The sequence below is a fragment of the Coffea arabica genome, chromosome 1c (assembly GCF_036785885.1).
Source record: "Coffea arabica cultivar ET-39 chromosome 1c, Coffea Arabica ET-39 HiFi, whole genome shotgun sequence".
NCBI classification, from domain to species: domain Eukaryota; kingdom Viridiplantae; phylum Streptophyta; class Magnoliopsida; order Gentianales; family Rubiaceae; genus Coffea; species Coffea arabica.
The window spans coordinates 17,194,938-17,214,126 of record NC_092310.1 but is presented as its reverse complement, the minus strand read 5'-3'; the positions used below and the strand labels follow the sequence as shown (position 1 = coordinate 17,214,126).

General features: G+C 35.7%; 1 protein-coding gene across 1 annotated transcript; it reads right to left on the bottom strand.

Moving 5' to 3' along the window:
- Positions 1 to 11,230: 11,230 nt before the first annotated feature.
- LOC140004734 (uncharacterized) lies at positions 11,231 to 18,245 on the bottom strand. Its single transcript, XM_072044877.1, has 14 exons — positions 17,306 to 18,245; positions 14,594 to 17,213; positions 14,316 to 14,495; positions 13,788 to 14,213; positions 13,531 to 13,675; positions 13,070 to 13,340; positions 12,886 to 12,982; positions 12,674 to 12,798; positions 12,504 to 12,582; positions 12,308 to 12,410; positions 12,049 to 12,200; positions 11,789 to 11,909; positions 11,458 to 11,686; positions 11,231 to 11,367 (listed from the first exon to the last, which is right to left on the bottom strand). Exons 1-14 carry the CDS (start codon positions 18,243 to 18,245, stop codon positions 11,231 to 11,233), a joined length of 5,625 nt encoding a protein of 1,874 aa, XP_071900978.1.
- Between the last annotated feature and the right edge of the window lie 944 nt (positions 18,246 to 19,189).

The window sequence follows — 19,189 nt, the reverse complement described above, 5'->3', positions numbered from 1 at the left end:
GTAAAAATCTGCAAAAGAGATTTTACAAAAAGATGTTCAAAATATAGTATCAAAACAAATATTTGCTAGATGGCAAGCTATTTTATCTGTTTTTTATTTTGAAATTGAATTTATTAAGGGAGAAGATAATTCTCTCCCTGACTTTTTAACAAGAGAATTTTTACAGGGCAATGGAACGTGAAACATACAAAGAATATATTCGAAGATTACGAGCTAAAAGAGATAATCCTATTCTTAGAAGAAGAGATTCAAATATTTCGCATAGACATTTTACCTATTACATCAAAACATCTGAAACCGAAATTCAACCCATTCCTTATCATCAAATTCGAAATCATGATACAGTACATATCAGGCATAGCTTTTGGGCTGCCACTACTCCAAAAGAACAAGCTTTTCTTTTCCAAAGACAAATCAATTCCTATATCATTTTTAAAGACGTCCTTAAACAGGCCGGTCATCCCCAAGAGGATATTCAATATTATAACAACCAAATCCAACAGCTTAAAGAAAAACTTCACAAAATTATTTGTTAATTTTGCAGGATTATGGATTCAAAAGCAGGAAATTCCAGACCAAAGACTCCTCGGGATTATGAGATGAGTCTTACTCCTGTAACCCAAAACAGATTTCAAAGTTTACAAGACTTCCCAGCATTGACTTATAGTCAAGCTGCTTGTACTCCAACTTCTTCTCAAATAAGACCTCTTCAACAAATTCCAAAATCCCCAGAAAAATCCCAAGAAAATACCTATTTTACAAAGCCATTTACCCAACATATCACTCTAACCAGATTTCAAGAAGTACCTCTATACTCTACACTTAATCAAATCACTCAAAGAATCTTTCCTCCAAAGTGTTTTTGGCAACCAGATGATCCTTCAAAGAATTTGGATTACTATGAATTAATTCTTACAGACACCCAGTCTGTAGAAATATTCCCTATTCCAGACCGAAAAAATCCAAATATTATCAGCCATTCAAAATGCATAATAAAGAAAGTTTGTTCTCCCAATGAATGGATTTCTCTTTATTTCAAAAAATCCTTTTCAGTAAGATTTATTCCAGATGGATTCACATATCAAGATTACAAAATGGCTTGGTATCGTGCTTTCCTTTTTAGACCATTCAATCATTCCTGGTTCTTTACATTCAAAGAAAATTGTAGTCGAGAATTTCCAATTTGGTTCAATCACTGGTTGAAATGGTTTGGACCACAACCAGAAATTTTACCTCCCAATGTGCTAATGGGATTTCAAACATATCTAAAAAGAGCAAAGGGGGAAGAATATGCAAGGCCAGTCTTATTTCATATGGAGTTCAAAGTACCATGGATTTTTTGCTGGAGTTTCAAGATCCATCAAGAATTAGAAAAACCACTTCCAATGTCATTAGTCAGAGAATTCAAAATAAAATGGTGGACAGGATTCAATCAAGAATTTGGAGATCAAGTTAATGTCATCAGATTCCTAACTACCGGAGACAAACTCAAATGGACGAAACAGCTACCTACTCCAACTACTCCAATACCTACTACAACAACTTCTCCACCAACTCCAACCACTACTGCACCAACTCCAACCACTACTCCAATAAAGAAAGAAAAAGGAAAAGATACCGAAATGGTATCCGAGGCAACTTCAAATGACTTTCTGATGAAAAAGATGATACAAGATCCGAGACTACTCAAAGAATATTTGGACTATCTGCAAAAGCAAGATAAGAAAGAAGAAACCGACAAAATTGACGAGTCAGCAGATTCATCCGAATCTACTTTTGATCCTTTCGGAGGACCCTGCGGACAAGATCCAAATGACTTTTGAAAAAAGATGTCGGCCACAAATAAAGAAAGGCAAATGAAATTCAAATGAAGATGAAATGAGAAGACCCGAGCCTCTATAAATAGAATCAAAATTCAAAAGATAGGCATCGTCGAAAAAGATCAGTGAAAAATTCCCTTCTTTTGTACTACATACAATCCCTTTTCAAGTTCAACCACTCCTTTGTATTCAAGTATCTTTACTTTCAATTTGAATAAGAAGATTCAAAGGTTTTTGCATCTATCAAAGCTTCCGTTGTCTGCAACTCAAACTTTTGTAAGTCTTATTGCTTATGATCATTACTATTTGCATTGGCCTGGGTAGAAGTGGTATCAGAGCCACATTGAATTACACATAGAATTATACATGCGGATGCATATTTAAGATTTTGAACTACTATTATTCTATTTGAATTACGTTTCTATTTTGACTTGGCTAATTCATGCATTTATGTTTACATATTTTGTTAAATGTTTACTGAAATCATTGGTAAGACTTTGATGCCTTGTTAGACCATTGGTAAGTCCAAGATAGGATGTTCCCGGCATAGCGCTCAGTTGTTCCTGATTAGGTAAAACTTTAATTAAAATATAAAACATGACTGCATTTCTTAGACAATTAAAAATAGGATCTAATTCAAAACAAGATAATATAGTACAAAGTCATGAATATCATATGCCTGTTAATAATTCAGATTGGACAATTCCAGAAGACAAAATAGAACATATTTATAGAATAGGCCCGTTAGATTTCAAAACAGCCCTATCAGTTAAAACACATGAAGAAACAATATCTATTCAAGAAGAATATCAATCTATTCCATTATTAAATCATAGTACAATTCAAAAATATTTAAGTAAAGGATATCGATATATTCATATAGGTTTAATACAAATTGCTGTAAAACCTTTATTCCATCTAGGAGTTGATGCTCCAATATATTTGGCATTAAGAGACACTAGACTTAAAAAATTATAAAACTTCTTTACTTTCTATGATTCAAACAAATGTTTGTAATGGACCTATATATTTTAACTGTGCTCCAAACTTTTCAATAGATTTAACAGACCCACATATTTTAAACTCAGTCATATTAGATATTCATCTACAGGGAAATGAATTTGAAAAACATACAAAAAATTTTGCAGTAATATATAGAATATATTATCGACCATTATCATCACATTTAAATCCTAAGTTTATTATGACTCCAACTCTTAAAGAAGAAACAACCCTATTACAAGTAGATGCAGACCGACCTACAACTTATACTCCAAAAAGATTAAAATGGAATGAAATAACTATACCTAGTGAATTTGAAATACAAAATCCACAAATTGCCAGAAACATAGAACAAACTGAAGTAGAAGAAATAGTAGAAAAACCTGATGGTAAAACTTTAATAAGATTTTCTTCATTAAGAGAAAGACCTAATTCCACTTATTCTTGGTTACCACCGAGACATTCTAATTATGAATCAACTGAAATTAATTTTCCTTTAGAAAGTACTTCAACTTTTAAATATAAAACTCCTGTTCCAGAAGTTATAAATCAAAATCAATCAGAATACTCCCCAACTCATTCACAAATGAAAGGAGAAATAAATGTTATAAACAGACCATATAAATTAAATCATAAATATTTACAAGAAGATTTTAATGATGAAGAAAATACTGAAAAAAGAATTTGATTTTTTTAATTAGAATCAGAATATAAAGAAAAATTAATATTAGAATGGAAAGATGAATTAGAAAAAAGAAAATTTGATTTTCCTTTCTTTACTTGGCTATCATTTTATATTACAAAAATAGGAATAAATGATGTCTACAATACAACACAAATAAATGTTCAAACTAATTTATATAAAAAATGGAAATTAAAAGATGATCAATTATTAACTTCAATACATCCCCCGTTACAAGAAGTAAAAATTAATATAGGATAAGGAGAAATAATAGTCTCACCTTTTAAAAAGGGTAGAGAAGCTGAATCAAGTACAAATAACACTATAAATTTAGAAGATATTAAAAAAATCTATCAACAAAATAATTATACAAATCAAATTCTTCATACAATTTCCCAACATATAGAAGTATTAAATACAAAAATAGATACATTAAAGAAACCAGAATCAAAATTCCCTAATGATATCTCGGCACCTCATTTTCAACCTAGAAGTTTGACAAGAGAAAAAGAACAAGAGTTAATCCAAAATATTAACAATCAAAAAACCAATAGTACAGATAATATATTAAATAAAATATCTCAATCATTACAAAATTTAACTACTCCCCAAACTCTAAAAATAAATACATTAGAAAAAATAATAGAAGAAGAAAATTCTTCTGACCAATCATCTGAAGAATCAATAAATTCAGAAAATAAAGAAGATATAATTTTACCATTAGAAAATCAATTTGAAGAAAACGAAGATAATCAAATAAATAAAATAAGAAGAAACAGAATTTATAACAAAGGAAATAATAAAGATTGGACAATAATAAGTACTAGAAATTATTATCCTAGACCTAGCCCTCCAGATATTCAATATGAAGAAAAATCAAAATTTCGTACTACTAAATATGATGGAGATTCAATTTATGAATGGAATATAGATGGTAAAGCAGAATATGAAGTATTAACTAATTTGCAAGAAATGGGAATGGCTAGATTAGCCTATAAAATTAAAAATATTCAAAAAAGAAATATTGCAACATTATTAGTTTCAGGATTTACTGGACAATTAAAAAATTGGTGGGATAATGCTTTAACACTTCAAGATAAATTATCAATATTAGACCATACACAAGAAATTGAAGATGATCAAGGAAATATTCAAATACAGTCAGATGCTGCAGAATTTCTAATTGTAACCATAGTAATGTATTTTATAGGAAATCCGAAAGAAGAATTAAACTCTAATAAAACATTCTTAACCAATTTAAGATGCCCAACATTATCAGATTTTAGATGTACAAAGATATGTTTTTAACTAATGTATTAAGAAGACCAGATTGTAATGCTTCATTTTGGAAAGAAAGATTCATAACAGGATTACCAAGTTTATTTTCACAAAGAATAATGGATAGTTTACAAAAGGAAATGGGAACAGATGTAATTTCATTTGAAAATATTACTTTTGGACAATTATTCGCTTTTGTAAAAAAGGAATGATTAATGTTATGTTCAGAATTAAGACTTCAAATAAAATATGGTTCAAAAACAAAAGAAGTAGGTTCATTTTGTGATGCATTTGGAATTAAAAGAATAAAATCACCATCAGCTTACAAAAAGAAAGTTAAAAAATATAATAAGAAAATGAAATATAAAAGACCTAAAGAAGACAAACCAGAAAGAAAGAGAAAATTTATTAAAAAGAAAATTGTTTGTTATAAATGTGGAAAGATAGGACACAAAGCAAACAAATGTAAATTAAAAGAAAAAATTACAGAAATATGTGCAAACGAAGAAGAAATTAAAATTAAATTAATAAATTTACTAATAAATGAACAAGACAACAATTCTGAAGACGACTATTATGATGATATATCTAGTTCAGAAAGTGAAGAAAATTGTAATTGTTCTAATACTCCTAAATATGTAAATGTTTTTTTTTTTTTTTTTTTAGGTGTGTCCCGCAGGGAGTGGACCCCGCAGACTATTCACCACCCTCAGCAACTTGCTGGCAGCAAGGTTCGAACCAGGGACCTGAGGCTCCATCTTCAGCAACCTCAACCACCAGACCAAGCCCCTGAGGGCGCCTAAATATGTAAATGTTATAACCAAGAAAGAAGATAAAGAATTTTTATTAGATATAATAGAAAAAATCGAAGATCCAATAGCTAAAAAAGAATATTTAGAAAGATTAAAAACTTTAATTATTCAAGAAGATAAAATGCCAAAAATAATAGAACCTTTCAGCATTTCAAAATTAATAGACAAATATCCAAATACTAGGAGGGGTTCACCGCGCTTTGCGCGGTGGGAAAATTTGAAAATGTATATGCCCAGGTAAATTCTATTAACGGAGATAATCGAGAAAGGCAAGACGGTGGAATGAAATCAGACAATAATACATAGAGCATATAAATTGCTGTAATGTAGTTGCAATAACTCATAACAGATGGATGGGGGAATAATTAAAAAAAGTTCAAAGTCTAGTAGCCATCTGGCTAGAAATAGCTCAAAAATTAAAGGCAAGCCAAGAAAAGCCTAGTCGTTGATGTCAAGGCCATTGAAGTTGATGTGGTTGATGTTCATGGGTTCATCCACAGCGTATGAAGTAATTATTTCATAGGCTGCACATTTGATGCCGGCGAATCTGGAAGAGGAAGGTTTAACGTAGAACAGTTTTGTTCTTCCTTGCAGAGCACGCATGAGGTGTGAAGCTAGATCAATTTTCTGGTCCAAGAAAACGAAGGGAAGAAATTAGTGTAAAGAAAACATAAAGGGAAGAAAGCACTCGTGACTGGATAGGGACCTGTTCGTATAAATAATGGAGTTGAGCAGTTGAGTAGTTAATTAGCTTTTCAGCTTCAGTTCCCATAGCAGTAGCAGCCAATGATCCGCTTGAATCAGCAATGAAAATGGTAATACAAGCTCTGTAAGGGAGAAGATGGTATAACAGTTATGAAAAAGTATGCATGTCATGAATTGATTGAGTAAAGGGATTGTATGCACTGAAGAGCTCTAAAAACCTTGGCAAGAGTTCAATGTTAGCCTGACAGTATTCGCATTGAACTATCAACGTGCCTGCTGTTTGGTTGATGACATTGGGGGCATGCCATATAGAATAATTTTTGGGGTCTAAAGGAAATTTCAATGATTCCTCTAATCCATGCAGTAGTGGTTCTCTGTAAAATAATAATAATAAGGATAGAAGGGAGGTAAACATGATTTATAAAATATAAATAGCAAGAAGACAGTGACCTGTTGAAGTGCAGCACTAATATGAAGAATTCTATTATTGGCAACAGGAGGGAGAAGAATTCGTGGATCAGTGTAACTTCCATTATCGATTAACTTGTCTATTGCAAGTGCATGACTATGGTACCTGATATATATAAAATGGGAGAAATGGTCTTTAAGTGGCTCAGTGTAAATGGGAAAGCGGTGTATCATATATTTAATAGTTCTGACCAGAGATCAAGATTCATTGCTTGTTGTGAAAATGGAGCCACCGTAATGGCTGAACAATAAGAAGTCGAGAAGCTCAAGTCTGGTATTGAAATAAAAGAAGTGTTAAGACCAACAGCTTTCTAAGAAACAGATGCATGTAACGTTCTTGAAGAAAAAGAGAGCAGTATATAGCTACAATTGTTTGTTGTCACCCTGACTCTTGTCGCAATAATGATGGGAAAATGGCGCTCAGGAGCTCTAATGATGGGACCATCCAGTTCTTCGAATTCTTTCCAAAGGGTTAGAATCATAGGTTTCATACTGGGAAGAAAAAGAGAGCATAAAGTTTACTGATAAAGGCATTCTGATTTTATAAATGATGATAGGAAAAGAACCAGATGACTTAGCAAGGGTTTACCTCTGATCAATAATCACATAATCTCGAGAAATGGAAGGCGATCCGTGACAGGGTGTTGTTTTAGGAGGTAAAATATGGACAACAACTCCCATGACATCTGATATATATTATTTAAAAGAAAATATTAGAATATGCTTGGTAAACTTTGGCGGGAGCGGAAGAAATGGATTGTCAAAGCTGCAACTTACTCAGCAAATGATGGGTATCAGCATAGATATCTAGCATAGAAAAAGGGTTTAGGTGAAAATAAAAAGGAAATGAAGGAACAGGTTCCTGTATTTCATGTATGACGGTGTTTGGAGTGACGAGCCAACAAAATGGATATTCATCAGTATTGGCACATGCTCGTGGCTGGCAAACAGCAGCTCTAGATATGTAGTATTTTTTGAAAGGGACAAGCAAGTTGGCAAGCTGTTCAAGCATATCTTCAGCAGCATAGACGGTAACTCGAAGACCCTGGAATAAGGGAAAAAGTTATGCTTCGATGAAATAAAATAGGCATAACGGAAAAGAAATATCTAGATCAATGTCACCTGATCATCTGCTAACACAAACGTGCGGAGTATTCGATGAGAGGAGGAATTACTTTTGGTATGAGTGACTTCAATTGCTCGGAGATAAACACTCCAATTCAGTAGAGATGGATCAATAGCAGATAAGGGAATGTCATTTGGTTCCATGGTCAGACCCTCTGTAATGAAATAGAAGGTAGTGGCGCTCAAGTTTAAAGAAAGGACTGAAGTATTAAAGGTGGAGAACTTATAGTTGTGTTTATGGAAGACACAAATGGAACTGAAATAAATTTAAAAACATGAGGCGAAGATAAAATAAGTAACTATATAATAATGGATGAAAAAGAAATAGAACAAGAGGAAAACTGGCGTTTATCTGCAAGAAGGAGAACCAATGGGAAAGAAAAAGCAGAGGAGCAAGTAAAAGGAACTTTGTTTTATTTGTACGGTAAAAAAGTCATGTTAAGCAGATGTCATATCCATCACTAGGGATGAAGTATGAATTGCAGAGCTTAGGTTGCGCTGTCAATAAATTATAAGAGAAGTAGGACTGAATCTATAAATTAAAGCTGATACATAGTATCAGATCGAAAAGACGCTTGAAAGTAAAGAACATAGAATAGATGTCTGTGTTCATTTTTTACTTACGGTTGCTCATATTACATGATGAACATATTTGTATAGTATTTGCAAAAAGGGTGTGTTCCTCTGTTCAGAGATGCAATAGTGAAAAGCAAATTTGAATTGATGGATTCAGGAAAAGACGTTTGAAAGCATAGAACATAGAATAGATGTCTGTGTTCATTTTTTATTTACGGTTGCTGATATTACATGATGAACATATTTGTATAGTATTTGTAAAAAGGGTGTATCCCTCTGTCCAGAGATGCAATAGTGAAAAGCAATTTTGAATTGATGGATTTAGTTGTAAAGTTCGAAAGAAAAGTATTGAGCACGACTTGTGGAGTCCTGCAAAGAGCAGGAAATATTTAGTAGCTTGGAAAAGATGTCTGGAACGAGGTGCAGGTTTCAATGTAATGTCTAATCGTTTGTTTATAAACTGCTAAGTTGTTTGAAAGATGTGGAAGCCGTTAAGCCTATTTTAATTATAATAGTTCATTGTTGTGAACAAGTCGAAAGAAGCTAACAAACACAGGAGGATGGAATTGCAATTGTAATAAACTTAATTTTAAAGATGATCAATAGACAGAAGGAAAATTTTATTTCTTTAAAGTCTATTAAAAGGTACAAGGCTGTGATTAAATATGAAAAAGTTCAGTAAATGAGCATGGCAATAGTCTAATGTCCATACAGATCAGGCCAACTGGAAACGATACACCAGGCAATGAAACTGCAACTTTGATCATTTGATTATATAGAGATTGTGTGGTACCATGGAAATATTTTCTCAGTTCCATCGTAATCAAAAATTAAAACTGCAAATGTAGTCTGTGATTCTGGAACAAATACAAGAACATCGTTATGCTGCAATTGGTGCTGAAGAACGAAGGATCTCCAATTTTTTTTGAGCTTGTTGCGCTTAACTCCAATTTCTGCAATGCTATGTCCTGTCTTGATGAGAATACTGGGAGTCTTTACACCATTCAAGAAGTGATCAGTGAATTTTGGAATTTTCTGGTAATGATCGGTGAGAGTTAAGATGGAAAGCTGAATATGTAAACATGGGTGAAATCAAACGAAAGAAAACGAACATAAAAATAGCTCACCAGTGTGTTTGGAGTAGATGCGCTAAAAATCTGGTAAAAACAATGTGAATCAGCCATGCATTGACAGAAATCTGGTTTCAATGATGAAGTCACTCGATGCTGGCTAATCAGTGAGGATGTATCATCTAAGTACATTAAGTATATAATGAGTAAGAAGTAAAACAGCGCAAAGTGCTATATAAGTGAAACTGAGATATGCACTGGCCTTGTTGATGACAAGCAGTATTTTGCAAAAGACTTGGTAATGGAACTGTCCAAGGCAGGTAAACCTGTTGTTGGAGTTCACAGAAATGAAGAACATCGAAAATAAGGCCACCGGTATGTCGAAGCATCAGCATATCATGGGTTTTAACGATATTGTCACGACAATATTCATCCCATCCATTCTGAAACGAATTGTTATTAACTGTGACAGGCCAAGTTCGTATTCCATATCTGAGAACGATGACATTTTTCTGGTGATGATTAAGCAGAGATGTAAACCTGGAAGGTAAAACCTGAATTCCGCAGATTCAGAACATAAAGTCAGGCAAGCCGATTTAAGCAATCTACATATAGAGAGACTGAGAGGTACGCTTACAAAAGGAAAAAAGGTGTACCTGTCCTCTATGGCTACATCTAAATAAAAAACAGTAGGGCCTGGAATAAGCGTTAGGTAATTCAAAATCTGCCGGAGAAGCGGGAAGGCCTTCTGCCATTAAACTAACAGAAGAAGGTTAGACAAGAGAAACAGGAGTGAGAAGGAATAGATACAAAACGAGCAAGTGAATGAATGAGTTGAAAATATAAATAGCCAAGAGTACTTGTTTGTATAGAGCTGCAGTTTTTTGTTTGAGTTGTATGCTACATAAGTGTTGTACATGACACAGTTAATAAAGTAGGCATGATATATGAAGAGCCGATGTGTTGTTAGGTCAAGTATTTTATTGATATCAGTTTTAGCCTGTCATACTTGTGATAATTTATAAGGCGCAGAAATGAGCAATTCTGAAAGAGGGAAAAAGCTGAACAAGAAGAACAACTTTGAAAGAGGGAAAAAGTTGAACAAGAAGAATCGAATAAGATCTGTATATAAACCAGCATGTATTTGTTAAACACAGTGAATCATGAACAAAAGAAGCCAGTACAATTTTCAGAGGCGCATCAGTAAAGAGGATAATAAAAAGTAGATGAGGTACTTTTGCTTGAAGTGACACGAGACCATAAGAAATGCAGACAATGTAAATATTTATAGGTTTCGATGGCACATGAAGTAACTGTAGTTAGTATCAGTAGCATTAAAACAATAATGTATTTGCTTTGCAAAAGCGAAGGTTGCATTAAATTATGGTATAATTAGGAATGAAAAAAAGTAAATTGATTGAGGAAGAATAATAACAGAGAATACGACAATTCACAGGTAGTCAAGAGGATAATCTGACATAAAAGATGGAAATGGTTCAAAGGGATGTTTCATTTACATTTGCAAACAAAAGAAGAAAGTGCAAGGAGACAGTTGTAATTTCTGCAATGAAGTGAGCAAAAGATAACAGTTTGGCTCATTCAGAAATAGCATCTGTTCCAGCAGAATAAAAACGAGCAGCCATGATTGACAAAAAACAAAAAAGATAGGCTATCTGTTGAACATTGGAACGGTTATTCCAATCTTGCTTTCTTTGCTGAGTTGTTATCAGTATATTCTGGCTGAATCGATTGCAAGGCTGCTGAATCATCTGTCTCAGTATCATTAAATCTGTCAAGGAGGCAAAGCTTTCTTTTTGATGAAGAAGTTCCTGCATCTTGAAAGGAATCTTTAAATTTAAATCTGGGAGAATGTAAGAATTTGGAGGAAAAAAGTATAATGATAAAGAATCAAAGCATACCTTCAACAATAGTTTCAGCAGATTCAATGTTTGTGCAAGTCAGTGGAACCATACCGCTTCCCTCAGTAATAAGATTCTGGTCGGTTTGGTATTGAGACTCTTCACAACAATATATAATAGTATACCGCTGCTTTGCATCTGCAATTTGACTCTGAACAGGTTTTATATGCGCAACAAACCACTTTGTTTTTAGAGATTCATGGACATGATCAAGCTGCAGCTCTATGTCCTGAAAAATTGCATAAATAGAATAGGGAACAAGGTGACGCGAAGAAAATTTTAAAAAGTGCATTGATTCATCACTAATGCAATGTAGAGATAATAGAGGTACCTGGTTAAAATGATCCATTGCTTGAGCCGCGCTGAAGGTGAGCAGCTTTTCAGCCAGTTCTCCAAATATGGAAGCTGTTACTGTGCCAGTTTCATCTGTTAAATCAACGTCAAAGCGGCATCTACATAGAAACATTAGTCATACACGCAGCGTTGCAACTCAAACAGAAAAAAAACAGATGCTATTGACAAAACAGACTCAGCCATATAAAAGGCTGCAGGTAAATTGAGGTAAAGGCTTGTTATTGTGTAATAAGTTACCTTGGTTGAGCTGAGTGTTTTTCTTTACATGAATTACAGAGGAAAATAAATCCATGCATTGCCGATGTAGACCGAAAGCACTCACTACAAGCCATGTACCAGTATCGTTGAAAAATGTCTTCGAAAGAGAATCGAACTTTGACCCATGCTGCCTGAAAGAGTCAGGTGAGCTATTATTACATCGAGAACCATACGGATAAATAATCATACAAGGGAAATACATGTATTATATCTTTTGCATTCCTGTCAGATTGCAAACCTGAGTAAATTTCTGGTTTGGCTGAAACGAGAGCTCTGGATTATAGTTCTCGTATACTTTGTCGTTAACTATATCCAAAAGAAGGTTTTCATTTCTCATTGCCCTGTTGCAAAAAATGACAGGTTACATGCAAACAGGGAACTAAAAATGAAACCTGAACACCGAAACTAAGAAGTATATGTTTTTGCGAGATTACCAATTTTTCAGTTCTCTTGCTTCTTGGACAGGTGGATCAACAAGAATGACAGAGTCAAACCATGTAGATAAAGCTACACCTAAAAGAAAATAGCATGTATGACTTAGGGAAAAAGCACTACGAGGGAAAAAATGTAACAGTTAACTGTCGACAAAGTGTTTGCAGGTAACCATTATAACAGCCAACTCTGACTCTTCTGCATACAACGACCGGAAATCTGTGCATGTTCTGTAAAATTTTCTGGCCTTCATCATCGACAAAAGCATCCCACATGGACAGTTTGACAGTTTGAAAGCTGTTTTTTAGAGAAAAGAATGAATATCATAGTGGAAACTGTGAAAAGTGAATGTAAGAAATGATTATAAGAGAGAGAAACTCATACTCTTCGTTAACAAGGACAAACTTTTGCACGCTGGATTCTTTACCATCTTTGGTAATTTGTTTCCGGTCCAGCGCAGATATAACAACAGCTAAGACGTCTATATAAAAAAATATATATTGTGATCAGATTCCCTGTGAGAAAAGAAAGAACGTATATGGATATATTTTTAATCAAACAAGCTTACCCACAGATTGATCTTTAATATCCATGTATTTGATTAGGTCGGTAAACTTGGTATAGGCGAGCTTCACAGGCAAAACATCTTCATCATCACTAACCTCTTCAACAAGTGTCCTAGTGGATATAACCCACTGTGTTTGCAGACCGCTAGACTGAAATTTTGGAGGAATTGGTCTCACAACTGCATTTGTGATAAGATATTTCTTATACACTTGGAGAAGAGGACTCATTTTAGGGATGTCATTATTGAAAATGATCCCTTCAACCAAAGATCCCTATAAAAAATAAAATGAGGTGACAACGCTGTTCAAAGCAATAAACTTTTTTAAGGCAGTACAAAATGGAACGGGAAAGTCTTTGAAAGTCGCAGTTGATAAATTTAAACATAAGCATTACAGCTTTTTAAAGCTCTAGTTATTTAGTTTTGAGCATAGAAGTGAGATAGCAAAATGGCTAGCTACGCACCTCTGAGTCCAAGAAAATGAATTTCTGTTTTTTTGTTGGAGTAGCAAGTGACGATGTGACATGTTGTTTTTCCTGAACTGTGACCTTACATGTCCAATTTTTTGTGCCAGGAAGAATCTCTTTCATTGGAAGAATCTGTGACATCCTGAAGTAAAAAAACAAGAATGAAGGTGAAGGAATGAAGATGAAACTGAGGGGAATAACAATAATAAATGGCAAACATTTTATATAAACTGACCTTGACAGAGCATTGTTACATTGTAGCTAAATGAAACACTTCACTAAAAACAACATTTCTTGTTTTGTTATCAATTTTGATATCGTCAAAAGTTCCAGGAACAATCAAGATTTTAACTGTATCAGGAGTCTTGGCTCTAGACAGTGCAACGTAAAGTTGGCCATGAGAAAACACAGGCTCGCGCAGATAAACTCCAACATAATCCAAAGTCTGTCCCTGAGACTTGTTAATCGTCATAGCGAAACATAGACGGATGGGGAACTGCGTTCTTATGAAAGGAATACCATTTTTTTCATTTTCAGGGGTTTGCAGAGGAATTCTGGGAATGAAAACTCGCTTGCCTCTGTGCTGACCAAATACAATCTCAGCACAGATGGTATGCTGGCGTAACTCTCTACATATGAGCCTTGTGCCGTTGCATAGGCCTTCAGCCGGGTTCAGATTCCTGAGAAGCATGATAGGACAGTTTACTTTGAGGAGCAGCTTATGTGGAGGAAGTCCTTTTGGATTCTAACTATTTAGAAAGTCTTCATAATCTCCCTGAAACCTCTGGTTAACAGTTTTATCTGAACTTATATAGGTATAAAGCTCTCCTGAAAATTTCTCAATCATCATATCGTTAAGCTCATCAACAGAGCTATTTCTAGGAGAAAGGATGCATCTATTGATCATTTGATAAGGATCGGTTGAATAGAGATTCAGATCAGGGAAAACACAATGCATTAATCTGCATTTAATTTTCAGAAATCTGGAGTCAAAAAAAGTCTAACATAGGAGTTAAACAGCCATTCAAAGGATAACATGAATGATAGACACTGAAATCACCTGTCCAAGGACTCGTGTTTGTCATGATAGGGAATTACCAAGTCAGAAGGGAGCGTTACATCACCATTTTCATCAACAGGCTCCCGTCCTTCACCAATTCGTAACAAAAAGTCAGAAAAGCCTGGATTTAAAAGAGCTCGCATATTTCCCTTTAATGTCAACTTATGCATACACAACCACAACGGGGAACTAAGAAGGCTTGATTCAATTAAATCCTGTTCACAAGCATGTTCAATAACTGGTAGGGTCTGTCGAAAATCTCCACCAAAAACAACAACATGTCCACCAAAAGGGAGATCAGAATCTTTCAAGTCCTGCAGTAAACTGTTAAAAGCCTCAATCGCTTGTCTCTTAGCCATAGACGCTTCATCCCAAAGAATCAATTTAGACTCACAAATTAACTTAGCTATGCTGCTCTGTTTGCTAAGCTGACAAGTTTTATTGGTTGAGAAATCTAAAGGAATTTTAAACCGAGAGTGCGCAGTTCTTCCTCCAGGAAGAATGGATGCTGCAACACCAGAAGTAGCAACAGCGATAGCAATGTAACCTTGAGACCGCAGAGCAGACAGAAGCGACCTATATAGGAAAGTTTTCCCAGTTCCGCCAGGACCATCAATAAAAAAAACTTTACCTTCTGAAGAGAAGACTGATTGTAAAATTAAGTCAAAAGCGTATCGCTGTTCAGGATTCAACTTCGAAGGCAACAACTCATCCTCAGGATCAACCACAATGCTTCTCTCACTCTCCATTTCTCTGGTACTCCGTTCAGGCATATCAAAGGAATTAGCAACTAAGTGAAACTCACCTATACGCTTCCCCATTTGTACTAATGACCTATTAATGTCCTCCAAAACGCGTTTTTTAATATCACTATCAGAATAATGAGTAAACTTCTGAGCATGCACATAATTTGATGAGAGATCCTTTTCAAATCTAGTCCACAAGAGTTTAGGATCAGCAGGAGAACAGTAGAATAGAAGAGTAGCAAATAGTAACCGCAGAGATGATGGCATTTGAAAAGCTACAGCTTCTTCTAGAGTTTCTTCAATATAGTTATCAGATTCCAATAAACCCATCTTAAGAGCAGCTTCTCTAAAAGAGCTCATTAGTTCACCATTAACAGTCAAAAGATCATCAAATGACGTGGGACCACGAACATGGCATAATAAGAGCCTCAAAAAATATCGCTCACCCTCTTTTGGATTTGCTGTGACTAATCTCCCTATTACTCGCCGGCGCGCCCTTTCAGACCAAGTTTTTGTTTTAGGAGTCCATACAAAATGTTCAGGGAACTCCCTATATAAACACCTTAAGTTCTGCGCTTTTGCATTTGACTTGTTTGTCTTAAAAAATTCAGTCAGCATGGTCCTAGAGAAATCAATTTTTTTCAGCAAGTAATTCAAATCTGAATTTCTGTCAAAAGAAATGGATTGCTGATCAGGAAGATGGACTTGAAGAGTATAAACGGACGGAGTCATTTCACTTAGCCGAAACTCATAGATTCGCCATAATGCTTCAGGTGGAGATATCCACCTGCCTTTCTGAAAGTTACTGATCTCGTCGACGTCACTACAAGAAGCCTGATCAATGACCTGAAAGCTGATAAGATCAGGCCCTTTAAAAACATATTTGTAAAGGTATTTGACAAGCTTCACTGTGGAACAGATTTCCACATTTATATGGCAATCGATCAAAGCAAGCAGGTATCGGTTATGAGGAATAACCCATCTATTATCCAACTCATGTCGCCGAACTTTTACTTTTTGACCATCATTCCTCCTTCTATAACATGGATATGAATCTTCAGCATGAATGGTGTGATCTGAAAAGTTTTTTGGATAATGACTTTTACAAGAACCATTTTTCATGCAAGGACAACTTTTATCCATATCTCCACAGGGACCGTGAATCATATGCTTAACTACAAGAGAGTATAAGTGCTGGTGTTCTTTTGGGTCAGGAAGTTCAGCGGAAACAATTTTATCATATGATTCAGCATTTAACAACTTGAACTCTGCCTTAAGAATTAATAAGACATGAGCATGAGGAAAGCCGCGTTTCTGGAATTCGATAGCACAGACGCACGCTGCAACCTCTCCAAAAATGTGTTTATGCAGAAGTTCAGACTTAAGGACTTCAAATTTAGCTCTAAAAACTCTAGACAATAAATCTGGCCTATCCTGTGGCTTTTCTGTATATCTCAGACCCCCTTGAATCTCCTTCCACATAGGATTGCATGTCATGGTCAAAAAAATGTCAGGTTTTCCATATTTTTGAACCAAAGACATGGCATCCAAATATCTGCGTTTCATATCCCTCGGACCCCCAATAAAAGATGCTGGTAAAATGGTCCTTCGACCAACTCTAGAACCCTGTGTCTGACCAATAGCAATGCTATCTAGAACTCCTTGGAGCACCTCTGTGCGTATCTCATTCTGTTTTTTTCTGTGGAAGTCAAGCCTGGACGTCTCAATCTTAATGTAGGAACCCACGACAAACTGCTGAAACAATCTAAGACTGTGCAGCAACATAGACGCATCATCATCTCTGACTTGGAACTTGTAGCAATAATATTCTCTAGCAGACACAAAATAGTCTTCAGTCGAAGCCTTGTCAGCAGCTAAAAAGGATAGACATATAGACATAATAAGGGAAAAATGTACAGCTGATGACTAAACGAAGTCAGAAAAAAGCAACGGGGGAAAAACCTGCCTCTTTGTTCTAACTCCAACAATTGTGATGGAGTATGTATGGAAGAAAGATCAACAGATGGGTCCACCTCAGAGAAAGTTTCATTTTTTCCCTTTTTATGAAATCGCTTAATTCCATAATGCCACCCAGATTCACCTCTAGGAAAGAGAAGAGGATACTGTAAAGAATCACAGCATCCATAATAAGGCTGGACTCTATAACTCGTGCTAGAGTGACTATAAACTTGAATGTGAGGATGCATATCAATTGAATGATTGTCAGTTTCAGTCCAAATAGCAGCAACCTGGGACGTAGTAGGAAGGTTATACACTCGCTGGTCGAGTCCAGGGTTACAATTGAGAATAATTCTATGATCCTCAAGGTTTGGAACATCCCTTAAGCTTTTAAAAAATCTTGCATAAGGATTATCTTGGAGGAGATTCATAAGCAGCTTCAAAGTATCCTCACGAAGCTTATCAGAGTTCTGAGCTGCCTTTTTTAATGCTTCATCAGTATCATAATAATATAATTGAATTCCACTAGCCTGATCACTGTTTGCCAGCAAAGAGTTCAAAAAGTGATAAACCTGACCCTGAACTCGAAAGGTATAGACTCCATGTTTATTCTTTGTTAATTCCCTGTCATATTTTGCAGCATATGATGTAAAAGCTACATTGTTATTATAAGTGCGAGCCTTTCTTTGAAAATCCTCACACTCCTCATCAGAACCAGTAAATAAACGCTTCAAACTGTAAGGCATGGGAGGACAGACAATCTTAACCTCGCCTCCACGACAGCAGAAAGAAGGAGGTTCCATGTGAAACCTCTTGGCACCACAATGTTCACAATCCGGAACACTAGGAAGGATAAGAGATTCCTCAGGGATTCTTTCAAGCCTAGAAAGTTTTGAGCGGCCACGCCGGGAAGAGACAGCTGTAAGTCCGCAGCGAAAAGGCGTCATGCTAGAGAAACGAGACTAATTCTAATAGTTTGGAAAAAGAAAGGAGCTCGTGACCATATAAATCGATGCATAAGCTGGTACGAAGCAGCAGCATCAAAAGCTAAATAACATGTTTAATTTTGTAAACAGCTACACTCGATAGATAAGAAGAAACTATGATCAGAAAAAGTGGCCAAATAATAGTATTACCCCCAGACAAAGAAGGCGTAGGCAGAGCCCTCGGGCGTATAGAAGGAGACAGTTGCCTGCCAGAACGCAGCTGAGCATTATTTGTATGCTGCACAGTACCATAAAGCTCATTCTGGCAACCAGTTTGCAGATAAGGATGAAGCATTTCAGTAAATGTGTGCGTATTTCCCCCCTACAAATAGACGGCAGAACCATTTCATTGGTGGCAGACGCTGATTCCATGCGGGGGTCTGCAGCAGGAATCACCAACCGACACAGGAAGGTAGACAATAAAAAAATGCGAACCGGAAAGAATACAAAGCAGAGGTTTCAAAGAAGCAGAAACAATTGAACTTGTACCGGTAGAAGAAGAAAACAGAGGCAGACGGCAAAGACCAGTAGAGAAAGACGTTTGATTGTGAGGATCTAATGGAGTAAATGCAGAATTAAGATGGCAATCTGAGTGTTGAATAGTCCCAGTGTCGCGCCCATTAACTGCACTAACACTCAGATCACTAAGAGAGGTAGGCAAATGGGGAACCGACTCGTCATAACATCTACTATCGGCTCCCTGCGGAGCACCATGAAACGCGCGAACAAGAGAGGCCTGACAATTATGCTGGCGACCCCCGCCCTGACCAAGGGGCAACCCATTTGCGCGGCTATTGCCAGGAACAGTAAGCCTCCTTTTCTTTGCAGCATTAGCATCACGGCGACGGCGCAAAAGCTCGGCCTTTTCTTGCTCTGGCATTTCGGCATAGCGTTTACGACGCCTC

Bases quoted from the DNA above. Each gene is read 5' to 3' on its own strand.
- LOC140004734 (XM_072044877.1), bottom strand. From the start codon at position 18,245: ATGACGCCTTTTCGCTGCGGACTTACAGCTGTCTCTTCCCGGCGTGGC. The intron at 14,214-14,315 runs GTTTCAGGGAGA...CATGCTTCTCAG, and splicing joins GATAAAACTGTTAACCAGAG to GAATCTGAACCCGGCTGAAG. The intron at 12,201-12,307 runs GTTTGCAATCTG...TGACTCTTTCAG, and splicing joins CAAACCAGAAATTTACTCAG to GCAGCATGGGTCAAAGTTCG.